Source organism: Durio zibethinus, unplaced genomic scaffold, assembly GCF_047325235.1.
Source record: "Durio zibethinus cultivar Kanyao isolate XHJ-2024 unplaced genomic scaffold, ASM4732523v1 HiC_scaffold_299, whole genome shotgun sequence".
NCBI lineage: Eukaryota > Viridiplantae > Streptophyta > Magnoliopsida > Malvales > Malvaceae > Durio > Durio zibethinus.
The window spans coordinates 38,871-54,312 of record NW_028322922.1 but is presented as its reverse complement, the minus strand read 5'-3'; the positions used below and the strand labels follow the sequence as shown (position 1 = coordinate 54,312).

Below are 15,442 nucleotides of genomic sequence, written 5' to 3'. Positions count from 1 at the left end.
GAAATGATTGAAGTTTTTCTATTTGGAATCGTCTTAGGTCTAATTCCTATTACTTTGGCTGGATTATTCGTAACCGCATATTTACAATACATACGTGGTGATCAGTTGGACCTTTGATTAATTAACATCTCTTTTTTTGACTGACCCCTTTAATTTTAATTTAATTAATTTAATTCAAGGAGGTCAAATTCGAATTGCTGTTCAATTTTTTTTTTTTTTTTTTTTTTTTCAGTTCGGTGTAATTTTCGACTTAACAAGAGCGGAATCACGCTCTGTAGGATTTGAACCTACGACATTGGGTTTTGGAGACCCACGTTCTACCGAACTGAACTAAGAGCGCTTTCTTATCATAATAAATAAGACTGTAAAAAAGAGGATTCTTTTATTTTATAACCCCAATACATCGTGCACACCTATACTATCATATATCATATATAATATGAGAAAATGATAGATTATGTATGCTTAATTTTAATCAATCTAAAACTAAAATGGCTCCCTCCTTACTGCTCAAAGGAGAAGTAATAGGTAGGGATGACAGGATTTGAACCCGTGACATTTTGTACCCAAAACAAACGCGCTACCAAGCTGCGCTACATCCCTTTCAATTGGCCTACGATGTTATTGTAGAGAATCCCTGTCTTGTTTTCCACACCCTTATTTCATCTATTGATATACAAAAATTATCTTTCCATTTCCTCTTTTTGGTCTCATATCATATAACAACCATATAATGAATAATAAATGAATCTTTTTGGCGGGAATTCTCAGGCAGAAAGGGACCTATTTTGCTGTTTTAAGAAAAGGAAAATCTTATCTATCGAATCATTGTACATTTAAATTTTAATTTTGAATTAGGAATTCCGGGTACAAATATACAAATACAAGTGGTCTTTAACCACACATACATGTGATTATATATGTATTACCATAATGTATGTAATACGATAAAGAAGGAGGATTTTAAATGCGAGATCTAAAAACATATCTTTCCGTAGCACCGGTACTAAGTACTCTCTGGTTCGGTTCTTTAGCGGGTTTATTGATAGAGATCAATCGTTTCTTCCCGGATGCGTTAACATTCCCTTTTTTTTAATTCTAGTTATTGTCGCGGGACGGGGTGAAAAAGATTAGATCGATATACAATCAAATATCTGTGACTAATCTCTCGCCCCCCCTTGACTTTAGTTGTTTTTAGAATTATAATTATATAAGAAATGAATTCTAATTATATAAGAAATAATTCTATTTAGTTTTTTTAGAATTCTAATTATATAAGAATTATATAAAATAAATAAGGAAGGTAGAACGAAAAAAGTGGATTGAACCTCAACAAAACTTGGGTTCAAGCTCCAATTAAATTACTAGTAGAGCGAAAAGAGAAATGTGGCTGGAACAACAGTATCCTACAAGATACTTAAAGAAAATACCGTACTGTGATTCTAAATCGAGTTAGAAATCATTGTATTACTTATTTACTATTAGTATAATACATATTGATTTACTATATTGATTGCAATTGATTGCAACGAAATCTTTCAGGATTTGGTTTTGAGTTAGCAACTTTTATTTATTTATTTTCATTCCTTTCTTCTTCACTTTTGATCGGAAAATAGAAGAGTTGGGTGAATTAAAAACTCAAAGGGGGTTCATGGCCAAGAGTAAAGATGTCCGAGTAACGATTATTTTGGAATGTACCAGTTGTGTTCGAAACGTCGTTAATAAGGAATCAACGGGCATTTCCAGGTATATTACTCAAAAAAATCGACACAATACGCCTAGTCGATTGGAATTGAAGAAATTCTGTTCCTATTGTTACAAACATACAATTCACGGGGAGATAAAGAAATAAATCGAATCAAGTACTCGTATGTCAACCCTTCCCGAGAATATGAGAAAATAGGACATTAGGTATTTAGGTAACATTAGGTATTTAGTATGAGAAAATAGGACATTAGGTATTCAGGTATAATAATATATATTATATAATATATTAAGTAATATTAAGTATATAATTAGTTAGATATAATATATAACTAATATATAACAAATATTTTATTTATATATTAGTCTATATTTGTATTTCCTTGTCTATTCCACGCTTTCTTTTTAAAGTGAAGTTTTTAGTTTTAAATTATTCGATATGCACGTTAATAAATTTTTAACCTTTTTAACCTGGTATATGATTGTATCAATATTCTTTTATTTTTTTTTATTCTATTTTTTATTTAGTTCTTATTTTTTTAATAATTTTTTTCTTTATTCTCGAGTCAATTATTTATTTTTTTAGTTTACCGTCTTCGAATGATTTTTAGTTTACAGTCTTCGAATGATTAGGAGTTGGATTTTCATTGATTAGGAATTAGATTTTTAATATCACTAACTATTTTTTTTTTTATTTTCTATTCGTGCATAATGATTATTTTAATATTGTTAATTTTAATATTGTTGTTAATTTTAATATTGTTAATATTGTATTATTTATTATATTGTATGATTTATTCATTACTATATTTTTTAGTTATTACTATATTTTGTATTTATTACTATATTTCATTATTTATTTCTTATTTTATTAATTATTTATTATTTTCGTGTCGGTTCTATATATATTTATAAATTATATTTATTTATTATTTATGTATTATCACAGTTATAGATATTTATTTAAATTATATTTATATATTAAATATATTAAAATATTAAATTATATTTATATTTTATATATTAAATATATTAAAATATGAAATTATATTTATATATATTTATAAATTATATTTATTTATTATTTATGTATTATCACAGTTATAGATATTTATTTAAATTATATTTATATATTAAATATATTAAAATATTAAATTATATTTATATTTTATATATTAAATATATTAAAATATGAAATTATATTTATATATTAAATATATTAAAATATGAAATTATATTTATATATTAAATATATTAAAATATGAAATTATATTTATATATTAAATATATTAAAATATGAAATTATATTTATATATTAAATATATTAAAATATGAAATTATATTTAAATAAATATCTATAAATAATAATAATAAAATAAACTAATAAAATAAACAAATAAATAATAAATAAATAATTAAAATAAACTAATAAAATAAACAAATAAATAAGAAATAAATAATAAATAAATAATACAATAATAAAAAAAACAAAGCAAATCGTATTTATTCTATTAATTCTATAATTTGAATTTGATCCGATCAAAATAGGATTTTAGAAAAGGATAGGATAGGATTATTTTTAGAAATAAGGAATAAAGAAATGATGGATAAATACAAGCGATCTTTTCGTAGGCGTTTGCCCCCGATCCAATCGGGGGATCGAATTGATTATAGAAACATGAGTTTAATTAGTCGATTTATTAGTGAACAAGGAAAAATCTTATCTAGGCGAGTAAATAGATTGACTTTAAAACAACAACGATTAATTACTATTGCTATAAAACAAGCTCGTATTTTATCTTCGTTACCCTTTATTAATAATGAGAAACGATTTGAAAGAAGGGAGTCGACCGCTAGAACTAGAACCAGAAATGAGAAACGATTTGAAAGAAGAGAGTCGACCGCTAGAACTACTGCTCTTAGAACCAGAAATAAATAGGCTTACCCTTCAATTGACTCAAAATTATCAAACGTAGACTGATGCTTTATTCAAAAAATCTGATAATCAAAATTGTCGTGTCGTAAGAAAAAAGAAATAAATAAAAGAATCGAATCGGGTTGGGGAAGAAAAATAAATTTTTTTTTTTTTTATTGAGCGTCTTCGCTCATCTTGTTTTCTTGTTTTGATGACCTTATCAGAATTTTTTTATCATATTAATTTCTACTCTACCTCCCTCGAGTTCATTCTCGAGGGAACCCCATTTCATTTAAAGCATTTCGGTGGATTCCTTCCGATCTCCTTATTTTATAATCTCGTTGGAAATCATATAAAGACAATTCCTATTTGAGATAGCTATTTGTGCAAGTATTTTACGATTAAGAAGCAACTGTTTCTTGTACCGATTTTTTATTAATCTACTATAATTATAGGATACCCCCATTCCTCGAATTCCTGCATTTATTCGAGTGATCCACAAACGACGAAAATATCTTTTTTTCCTATCTCTATCCCGATCAGCCGAAACCAAAGCTCTTACTCTTTGTCTCCGAGCTATATATCCCTCTTTCATTCTGGTCATTGAATAAAAGAAATTTTGATGAATAACTAATTCTTTCTTTCAGTTATTCTTTTCTAGTCTATTAATAACAAAACGGATTCTTCCAATGTATAAAATAAAAATTCCAATGGCTTTTGCTACTATAACCGTCCCGCCCACGATTTTTCCTTTTTTCTAGGCATTTCATTTCGCCTTGAAATAAGAAATTGTATTGATACTAGGTATCAAAAAAAGCATATTAACTAAAATAAAGGAGTAAATAGAAATGGATAAATAAATAGTGGGTTCCATCGTTTCTATGGTTACTTCTTAAACGGTGAGGTCCCCTCTATACACCGGAGCTCATTCCTTCATTTAACATTTAATTGGTAACTTGTACAGTTCACACTCTTCGGCTCTACTCATAAATTTTTCAGTAATAGATCTTTCACAACGAGATCTATCTTATACAGTAACGGTATGTAATTAGGAGGATTAATTGGGTAGCTGACCCTGTTAGTCCGTTCTTTGCAAGAGTCGAAGCATAATCTTTTTGCTTTTTAAATAGGATTTTCCCCGCTTAATGGATAAGCATTTGCTACCAATGGGGAATTTTTAAAAAATTCCAAGATTGGATTTGCGCCAATGGAAACCATAAATTTCATACACAATAGAAGGATATGGTAGATCTATCTTTTTTAGATAGTGAACGGAAGAACCCCATTCTATTCACTGGTACTGATCGTTGATACTGAAAAATTGTTTCCTTTTTCTCAGCCCATGATCTGAACAAGTCGCACATACACCCTAGTACATCTTCCTCGGCGCTGAGGACATCCCCGAAGAGCAGGGGCTTTCGTGACATTTCTAATTGGCTGTCTTGCATTTCTAATAAGTTGTTTAATAGTTGGCATGCTGAATCATATACAATCATATACATAATAGACTGGTTTAGATCGATCCTAACCAGATGATTATGAATTACTTCTTTTTCTCTTTAATAGATTAATAAAATATTAATCTATTAAAGAGAAAAAGAAGGAAAGGAATAAGAGGGATTAAATCAATCTAAATCAAAATTAAATGGTGTTCCATTGTCGTCAAATGGTGGTCTTCCATTGCCATTGTCGTCAAATGGTGGTCTTCCATTGCCATTGTCGTCAAATGGTGGTCTTCCATTGCCATTGTCGTCAAATGGTGGTCTTCCATTGCCATTGTCGTCAAATGGTGGTCTTCCATTGCCATTGTCGTCAAATGGTGGTCTTCCATTGCCATTGTCGTCAAATGGTGGTCTTCCATTGCCATTGTCGTCAAATGGTGGTCTTCCATTGCCATTGTCGTCAAATGGTGGTCTTCCATTGCCATTGTCGTTAACTAGTCTCCATTTTTTATTCACTATAGGTTTGTTATTCACTATAGGTTTGTTATTCACTATAGGTTTGTTATTCACTATAGGTTTTTCATTCACTATAGGTTTTTCATTCACTATAGGTTTTTCATTCACTATAGGTTTTTCATTCACTATAGGTTTGTTATTCACTATAGGTTTTTCATTCACTATAGGTTTTTCATTCACTATAGGTTTTTCATTCACTATAGGTTTTTCATTCACTATAGGTCTCGATTCTGTACGCACTATATGATCCACAATTCCATGATCTTTGGCTTCTTTTGCTGACATAAAATTATCTCTTTCCATGTCTTTGTTTATAACCCATCGGGGCTGGCCCGTTCTTTGTACATAAGCCTCTATGATGTCTTCTTGCATTTTCATTACTTCGTCTGTTTCCATGACCCAGTCTTTGAAGCCATCATCCTTAAGCATACTAATAGGTTGATGGATCATTACCCTGATGATATAACATACTTCTAACTCACATAATGAGGCGAGAAGAATAGCTATAGAATTGAACAACCGTACAGGCATTTTTTGCGCATTGCATACGGCTTTACAATTGCATACGGCTTTACAATGGAATTCTCTTTTTTCTTTCATCGAAAAAAAGAGAAAATATAGAGTCTATTAGACCCAGATTAATAAATAATCCAATTACCATCCTTCTTTTTCTTTTTTTTTCGGAAAAGTTTAAAAATACTATGATGGCTCCGTTGCTTTATATATTTATTTCGTCTGTGATTCAGCAATCCCAAAGTTTCTTTTTTTTTTTGAAAAAAAAAAAAGAAAGAAAAAAAATAGTCTTTTTTTTTTTCGTACTCTTTCATAACATAAATATTGTTAATAGCCTCTGGTAGGAAAAGAAAAAAAGTTTGTGACGCCTGAGATGGGCCCACGATAGCTAAGATCAAATTGGAAATGCCCCTTCTCTCATACTACTCTTTCGATACATAATCTAATATTTTTTTTTGAAAAAAAAAAAAAGAAATAAAAAAAAAATTTCATATCGAATTCAAAGTGCCATGCTATTATTACTTACTAATTCATATTTCATATGGCGAAGGCATAGTCTTCTTTTTTCTTTCCATCAATAATAAAAAAAAAAAACTCATTGGCGCCGAGCGTGAGGGAATGCTCTGCGTTTGGTAATTTCTCCTCCGACCAAGAGAAAAGCTGCGATTGAAGCGGTCAATCCCATGGCTAGTGTATGCACATCTGGTTCCACTGCTTGCATAGTATCAAAAAGAGATAATCCAGATACTATCCCTCCGCCAGGAGAGTTTATAAAAAAAAACAGGTCTCGGCTATTACTCTCTATACTGAGATAGATCATAATACCCGCAAGTTGATTCGAGGTCTGGATATCAAGCTCTTTGCCCAAAAAAAGCAATCTTTCTCGATAAATTCGGTTGATTAGGATAAAATTGTATCCCTTAGTAGCCGTACAGGCACCTTTTGATGCATACGGTTCAACAAAAATTGCGAAAAAAAATCAATGTGTAGATTCCAGCCATCCTTTGTTTTTTCTAGTCGGACCTTTCTAACTTCTAATTTCTAATGAAGGGGCTTTTTCTTACATTTTTTAAATAAAATGAAATTTAAAATTAAATTAAAGAAAGATGAGTTTTGGCCCGTTTTCCTATAATATAGAAAAAATTCGCTAAACTTATTGCACAAACTTTTCATTGATCCATTTTTTTTTCATTGCGATTCAATCCAAATCACGATGTCATTTTCTTGTTCCTGAATGGGGTTCGTCAATTTTTTATTCAATTTTTTTAGGTTTATGCTCTACTCCGAGTAAAGATCTGCCCGATTTTTATTTGCACATATAGGACAAATGACCCAATACCACGTCTTTTTGCTATGATTTCATTTCCTTTTTTTATTTTAATTTAATTCCTTTTTCTTTCATGTTTTTCGCCAAATATTCAACGTATTTCCCATATTATTCGATTGATTAACAGTTTGAAATCGCTCTTATTTATAATTAAAAAAAAAAAGAAAAATTATGATTATGATATAGGTGGTAATCATAAATATATTACCAATTGGGTTTTTTCTAAACGGAGCCTGGATACTTCATTTTATCAGTCCAACCAAGCCAACCATAAATCATTCTAATTGAAAATATTAATCTGGATACACCCCCATGAAATGGATCTCTAATTGCACTTCATTACACTTCCCGCTACAAATTTTTGATAATTCAATCAATCTTTTTGGGGCGAAACAGGGGATATCTCGATCGGGCGAGAGAACGGGGGAATCCCATATGACCCAATATATTTGACAAGTCGCACTATATGTCAACCCAGCTTGCATCGTTATCTCCCGGAACTTGAAAAGGAACTTTTGGAATACCAACAGGCATAAAGTAAAAAGAATGTAAAATTATATTTCGCTTTGATTGTGGAAGCGTAATACGTAATGTAATACGTAATAATGGTCTTATCTTAATAATATGTAATATTATATTTCACTTTGATTGTGGAAGCGTAATACGTAATGTAATACGTAATAATGGTCTTATCTTAATAATATGTAATATTATAATATGTAATATTATATTTCACTTTGATTGTGGAAGCGTAATACGTAATGTAATACGTAATAATGGTCTTATCTTAATAATATGTAATATTATAATATGTAATATTATATTTCACTTTGATTGTGGAAGCGTAATACGTAATGTAATACGTAATAATGGTCTTATCTTAATAATATGTAATAATGGTCTTAATAATATGGGCCTTTATCATATTTTATACATAGATAGACTAAGGCCATAAAATAAAGAAAGGCGGAATGAATGAAAGAGAATTCTTACGAATAGGTCCTTTGAATGATGAACAAATAGGGATGCATTCATTCATAAAAAATAGGATCAACCCCCATTGCGTATTGATACTTATCGAGTATAGAATAGATCTGCTTCTCTTTTTTCTTCTGAGCCGAATTCTTCCCTTATTACTAATGGAATAGAACAAACATTAATCCTTTCTCCGAAAGAATCCACCGAAAAGGGGAGGTATTCCAATGCAATAAAGTTACATAGTGTCTATTTTTCGTTGATTTGATAAAGGGGTATTTCCATGGGTTTGCCTTGGTATCGTGTTCATACTGTCGTATTGAATGATCCCGGTCGCTTGCTTTCTGTTCATATAATGCATACAGCTCTGGTTGCTGGTTGGGCCGGTTCAATGGCTCTATATGAATTAGCTGTTTTTGATCCCTCCGATCCCGTTCTTGATCCAATGTGGAGACAAGGTATGTTCGTTATACCCTTCATGACTCGTTTAGGAATAACCAATTCATGGGGCGGTTGGAGTATTACGGGGCGGACTATAACAAATCCGGGTATTTGGAGTTACGAAGGTGTGGCCGGAGCACATATTGTGTTTTCTGGCTTGTGCTTCTTGGCAGCTATCTGGCATTGGGTATATTGGGATCTAGAAATTTTTTGTGATGAGCGCACAGGAAAACCCTCTTTGGATTTGCCCAAGATTTTTGGAATTCATTTATTTCTCTCAGGAGTGGCTTGCTTTGGCTTTGGCGCATTTCATGTAACAGGATTGTATGGTCCTGGAATATGGGTGTCCGACCCTTATGGACTAACCGGAAAGGTACAACCTGTAAATCCAGCGTGGGGCGTGGAAGGTTTTGATCCTTTTGTTCCGGGAGGAATAGCCTCTCATCATATTGCAGCAGGGACATTGGGCATATTAGCGGGCTTATTCCATCTTAGTGTCCGTCCGCCCCAACGTTTATACAAAGGATTACGTATGGGAAATATTGAAACCGTCCTTTCCAGTAGTATAGCTGCTGTCTTTTTTGCAGCTTTTGTTGTTACTGGAACTATGTGGTATGGTTCAGCAACTACCCCCATCGAATTATTTGGTCCTACTCGTTATCAATGGGATCAAGGATACTTCCAGCAAGAAATATATCGAAGGGTTAGTGCTGGGTTAGCCGAAAATCAAAGTTTATCAGAAGCTTGGTCTAAAATTCCTGAAAAATTAGCTTTTTATGATTACATTGGCAATAATCCGGCAAAAGGAGGATTATTCAGAGCGGGTTCAATGGACAACGGGGATGGAATAGCCGTTGGGTGGTTAGGACACCCTATCTTTAGAGATAAAGAAGGGCGTGAACTTTTTGTACGTCGTATGCCTACTTTTTTTGAAACATTTCCGGTTGTTTTGGTAGACGGAGACGGAATTGTTAGAGCGGATGTTCCTTTTAGAAGGGCAGAATCGAAGTATAGTGTCGAACAAGTAGGTGTAACTGTTGAGTTCTATGGTGGCGAACTCAATGGAGTGAGTTATAGTGATCCTGCTACTGTGAAAAAATATGCTAGACGTGCTCAATTGGGTGAAATTTTTGAATTAGATCGTGCTACTTTGAAATCCGATGGTGTTTTTCGTAGCAGTCCAAGGGGTTGGTTTACTTTTGGGCATGCTTCGTTTGCTTTGCTTTTCTTCTTCGGACACATTTGGCATGGTGCTAGAACCCTGTTCAGAGATGTTTTTGCCGGTATTGATCCAGATTTGGATGCTCAAGTGGAATTTGGAGCATTCCAAAAACTTGGAGATCCAACTACAAGAAGACAAGTAGTCTGATGCAAGATTGCTTTGTTATTTTTCGCTTCTATTTTCTGTTTGTGATTTGACATAGGCTGCTGTAAAAATCTTGATTAAAATCGCTGCCTTTTCTTTGATTCTTGTTCTTTCGTTATTTTATTCGGGAGATGATTCTAAATAAATAGGTACGGAAGCTATAATTGTAAACCACGATCGAATTTATGGAAGCATTGGTTTATACATTCCTCTTAGTATCTACTCTAGGGATAATTTTTTTCGCTATCTTTTTTCGAGAACCGCCTAAAGTTCCAACTAAAAAAATGAAATGATTTTTCATTATCTCAATTGAAGTAATGAGCCTCCCAATATTATATTGGGAGGCTCATTACTTCAATTAGTCCCCGTGTTCCTCGAATGGATCCCTTAATTGTTGAGAGGGTTGCCCAAAGGCAGTATATAAGGCGTACCCAGTAAAACTTACAAGTAAACCAGATATAGAGATGGCGACTAAAGTTGCTGTTTCCATTATTATATAATTATATAAATAATATATATAAATATAAATATAAATAATATAAATATAAATATAATTTCAAGATCACAATGGATCTATGATAAGATCGTTTATTTACAGCGGAATGATATACAAAGTCAACAGATCTCACTGAATACAAAATAAGATTTATGGCTACACAAACCGTTGAGGGTAGTTCTAGATCTGGTCCAAGACGAACTGTTGTAGGGGATTTTTTGAAACCATTGAATTCGGAATATGGTAAAGTAGCTCCTGGATGGGGAACGACTCCTTTGATGGGTGTCGCAATGGCTTTATTTTCGATATTCTTATCTATTATTTTGGAGATTTATAATTCTTCCGTTTTACTGGATGGAATTTCGCTGAATTAGATTCACAAGAACCACGAAGCCTCGCTTTTCAATACAAAAAGTGAAACTTTTAGTTCTCGGATTTTTTTTAGCCCATTCTATTTTGGTAGTTCGACCGCGAAATTTTTTTTGTTTCTGTATTTCCGGAATATGAGTGTGTGACTTGTTATAATTGATCCTATTGATAGTACAGAAAATGGGTCTGTCCTCTTGATCGAGATAGTTTTATCCCGTCGGATAGCCATTCTAGTATCTGGAGCACGGAATATATGAAATGGATCACGAAGTATTCGAACTATGATTCATACTTAATATTCAAACCTCGCGGCCGGACTCAAAAAAAAAAAAAATTTTCAAAGAAAGAGGTTTTTTATTTATAAATCGAGAAATTTTTTCTTCTTTCAAACTCTCATTTAGTTTATGCTTATTTTGATCAAAGGACAAACCTTTCTTTTCTTTGTATTTTTATTTATTATATCTATTCTATTCATTGAATAAGTGATGATCCAATAATTCTTACTCAAAGAATCTTTGGACTTAGTTTGAAGGTTTTATTGAATCATCGCGGTTCTGGTATGAATCTGAAGTTTCAATTGATTCATAGGGTCTTAACAAGAGAATTCCTATTAAAAATAAAGAAAACAAGAATAAAGCCACATTCCATATAAATAACAAATCAAAGCAAAGAAAAAGAAAAGAAATAAGTAGGTAAATAGAAGATTCAAGAGGCCTGATCAACATAAAGACGAATGCGCCGACTTGATTTTTTGGCATTATAATTACAACTACAAAAAAGAGCTTTCGGATTTTTACTCTTTTGTGTCTTCAGATAAAATTGAATGAAAAGATTAAGAAGTTTCAAACTTTCTATTCCATATCCGTTTCAGCTATTATTTGGGTGTTTTTGTTTGAGCTGTACGAGATGAAATTCTCATATACGGTTCTCAGGGGGGGAGTCCTCTTGGTTTACCTATCTCAATAAAGTCTATGATTGGTTCGAAGAACGCCTCGAGATTCAGGCGATTGCAGATGATATAACTAGTAAATATGTTCCTCCTCATGTTAACATATTTTATTGTCTAGGAGGAATTACGCTTACTTGTTTTTTGGTACAAGTAGCTACAGGATTTGCTATGACTTTTTACTATCGTCCAACCGTTACTGAGGCTTTTACTTCTGTTCAATACATAATGACTGAAGCTAACTTTGGTTGGTTAATCCGATCAGTTCATCGATGGTCGGCAAGTATGATGGTCTTAATGATGATCCTGCACGTATTTCGTGTCTATCTCACTGGTGGTTTTAAAAAACCTCGCGAATTGACTTGGGTTACAGGCGTGGTTCTGGCTGTGTTGACTGCATCTTTTGGTGTAACAGGTTATTCCTTACCTTGGGACCAAATTGGTTATTGGGCAGTCAAAATCGTAACAGGCGTTCCGGAAGCTATTCCGGTAATAGGATCGCCTTTGGTAGAGTTATTGCGTGGAAGTGCTAGTGTGGGACAATCCACTTTGACCCGTTTTTATAGTTTACACACTTTTGTATTACCCCTTCTTACTGCTGTATTTATGTTAATGCATTTCCTAATGATACGTAAGCAAGGCATTTCTGGTCCTTTATAGAGAATATAGACCATAGCTATATTGTAACCAATCATTTATCTTATTACTTGCCAATCATTTATCTTATTACTTGGGGGAGGAACAATAGTATTTCATTGCTACAAATATGGATTGTTGAAAAAAAAAAAAAAATAAGACATGTATTTGGATATTTCCTTTCAACTCCACAATATTCTATTATTTATTTGATATGACATGAATAGTTGAAGGGAATTCCCCGAAGAGAAAATGGATTATGGGAGTGTGTGACTTGAACTATTGATTGGGCCATGCAGAAATATGCCTTTATCTGCTACATTGGAATTCACAACCAAATGTGTCTTTGTTCCAACCACCGTGTAAGCCCCATACAAAGGATAGGCTGGTTCGCTTGAAGAGAATCTTTTCTATGATCAGACCTGACGATGTCGTGTATGAACAGGGCTCCGTAAGATCCAGTAGAATAAGTGATTTGGCATAATGCAAATTAGATTTTATTTATTTATTTTTATTTTTTTTTTACTTTCTTATCTTAATAGTATGAAAATACATTCATTTCTTCTGCATCGACCCGATTTATTATTATTATACTATCGGAGTGAAACAAGGGATCTAAAGAAGAGCAAAGGCTAGACTATATTAGTAACAAGTAAATCCTTTGTATGTAAAAAATCTCGATATATTTTTGGGATAAAGGTGAATCGCAAGGCCTAAGACGACCCAGAAAGCACTTGATCACGATCAACTTTGTACGCCTACTTGGGTATTGAGCATTTACCTGTAAAAATGGCATTCCTTGGAATGTATAGTTGCAACTTCGTAAAATGGAATCAGGTAACTTTTTTCTTACATATGAAATCATTCATATATGTGTGGATAACATATAGATTCATTTTATATGTATCCGTTTGTATCCATTTGATTCGATTGATTTTTGCTTGAGCCGGATGATGAAAAATTATCATGTCCGGTTCCTTCGGGGGATGGATCTAGAAAAATTCACCTATCCTAATAACAAAAAAACCTGACTTGAACGATCCTGTATTAAGAGCTAAATTAGCTAAAGGTATGGGTCATAATTATTATGGGGAACCCGCATGGCCCAATGATCTTTTATATATTTTTCCAGTAGTAATTCTCGGTACTATTGCTTGTAACGTAGGCTTAGCGGTTCTAGAACCTTCAATGATTGGTGAACCCGCGGATCCATTTGCAACTCCTTTGGAAATATTACCTGAATGGTATTTCTTTCCTGTATTTCAAATACTTCGTACAGTACCTAACAAGTTATTGGGTGTTCTTTTAATGGTTTCAGTACCTGCGGGATTATTAACAGTACCTTTTTTGGAAAATGTTAATAAATTCCAAAATCCATTTCGTCGTCCAGTAGCGACAACCGTTTTTTTGATTGGTACTGCGGTGGCCCTTTGGTTGGGTATTGGAGCAACATTACCGATTGATAAATCCCTAACTTTAGGTCTTTTTTAAATTGAATCAATTTTAAAATAAAATATCATGATGTGCGTATCTAGGGAGTAGTCACTTCAAAGTCAAAGTGAATTCTCCCTAGATACATTTATTCAATTCTGGTCCCAATATATGGATTGTGCTGAAGGTTCAAAATCCATTTTCGTTTTTTTTTTTTTTTTCTAATTTTCTAAAGTAAAAAAAAAAAAAATGAAATAAATCCTAAATCCAATGGATTTAAAATTTTGGTAAATCAATTTCGCAATGCTTTTCTACTTCTTTTCTAGAATGCCCAATATTTGTTTTACATCTTCTATGCGAAAGTGTTCAATTTTCATAAGGTCTTCTTGACTGTTATTCAAAAGGTCCAATAATGTATGTATATTGGACTTTTTGAGACAATTATAGATCCTGGGAGGCAATTCTGATTGGTCAATAAAAATATATTTCAATGCTATTTCTTTTTTCTTTTTTCTTAGTTTAGCTAATCTATCATGAAAAGGAAAAAAAGGTAAAGTAACGTTGTGTTGATTGTTTTCTAAATGTAAGTTTTCTTCTTCCGCATCTAGAAAGGGAATAAATAAATCAATCAAATTCCGAGAGGCTTCATGAAGTGCTTCTTTAGGAGTTAAACTTCCATTTGTCCATATTTCTAGAAAAAGTATCTCCTGTTTTTCATTATCATTCCCATAACAATGAATACTATGATTCGCATTTCGAACAGGCATGAATACAGCATCTATAGGATAACTTCCGTCGTGAAAGTTCTTTGGCGTTTTTATACCGTATCCTCTATTTCTCTCGATTTGTAATCCAATACACAAATCAATTGGTTCGGTTAGGCTAGCTATATGCTGTGTATTATCAACGATTTCCACAGAAGGCGGTAAGATGATGTCTTGAGCAGTTACATATCCGGGACCCTTGGCACAAATAAAGGCGTTACGAGTTCCATACAAATTACTTCTCAATACAATTGCTTTTAAATTCATTAAAATTTCATGTACTGATTCTTGAATACCTACTATGGTAGAATATTCGTGTGGTATTTTCTCAGATTTTGCACGTGTAATACATGTTCCTTCTATTTCTCCAAGCAAAGCTCTTCGCATCGCAATGCCTATTGTGTCGGCTTGGCCTTTCATAAGTGGAGACAGAATAAAGCGTCCATAATAAAGACGCTTACTATCTGTTCTTGATTCAACACACTTCCACTGCAGTGTCCGAGTAGAGACTTTTACTTTCTCTCGAACCATAGTAATATTATTTTATTTGATCAGATCATTGAATCATTTATTTCTCTTGAAATCTCTTTAGTGTTTATTT

At 32.6% G+C, this 15,442-nt stretch overlaps 1 protein-coding gene and 2 non-coding genes across 3 annotated transcripts; 1 reads left to right on the top strand and 2 right to left on the bottom strand.

Annotated features, from left to right (window-relative positions):
- Positions 1-266: 266 nt before the first annotated feature.
- TRNAW-CCA (transfer RNA tryptophan (anticodon CCA)) lies at positions 267-340 on the bottom strand. The gene has a single exon. It is a non-coding gene; the product is annotated as a tRNA-Trp (tRNA).
- A 189-nt stretch (positions 341-529) lies between these two features.
- Positions 530-603, bottom strand: TRNAP-UGG (transfer RNA proline (anticodon UGG)). The gene has a single exon. It is a non-coding gene; the product is annotated as a tRNA-Pro (tRNA).
- A 10,147-nt stretch (positions 604-10,750) lies between these two features.
- LOC149508815 (cytochrome b6) lies at positions 10,751-14,307 on the top strand. The gene is made up of 2 exons (XM_089757805.1): positions 10,751-11,204; positions 12,029-14,307. The coding sequence occupies exons 1-2, from the start codon at positions 11,199-11,201 to the stop codon at positions 12,668-12,670; spliced, it is 648 nt and encodes a 215-aa protein (XP_089613931.1). The 5' UTR covers positions 10,751-11,198; the 3' UTR covers positions 12,671-14,307.
- Positions 14,308-15,442: the final 1,135 nt, after the last annotated feature.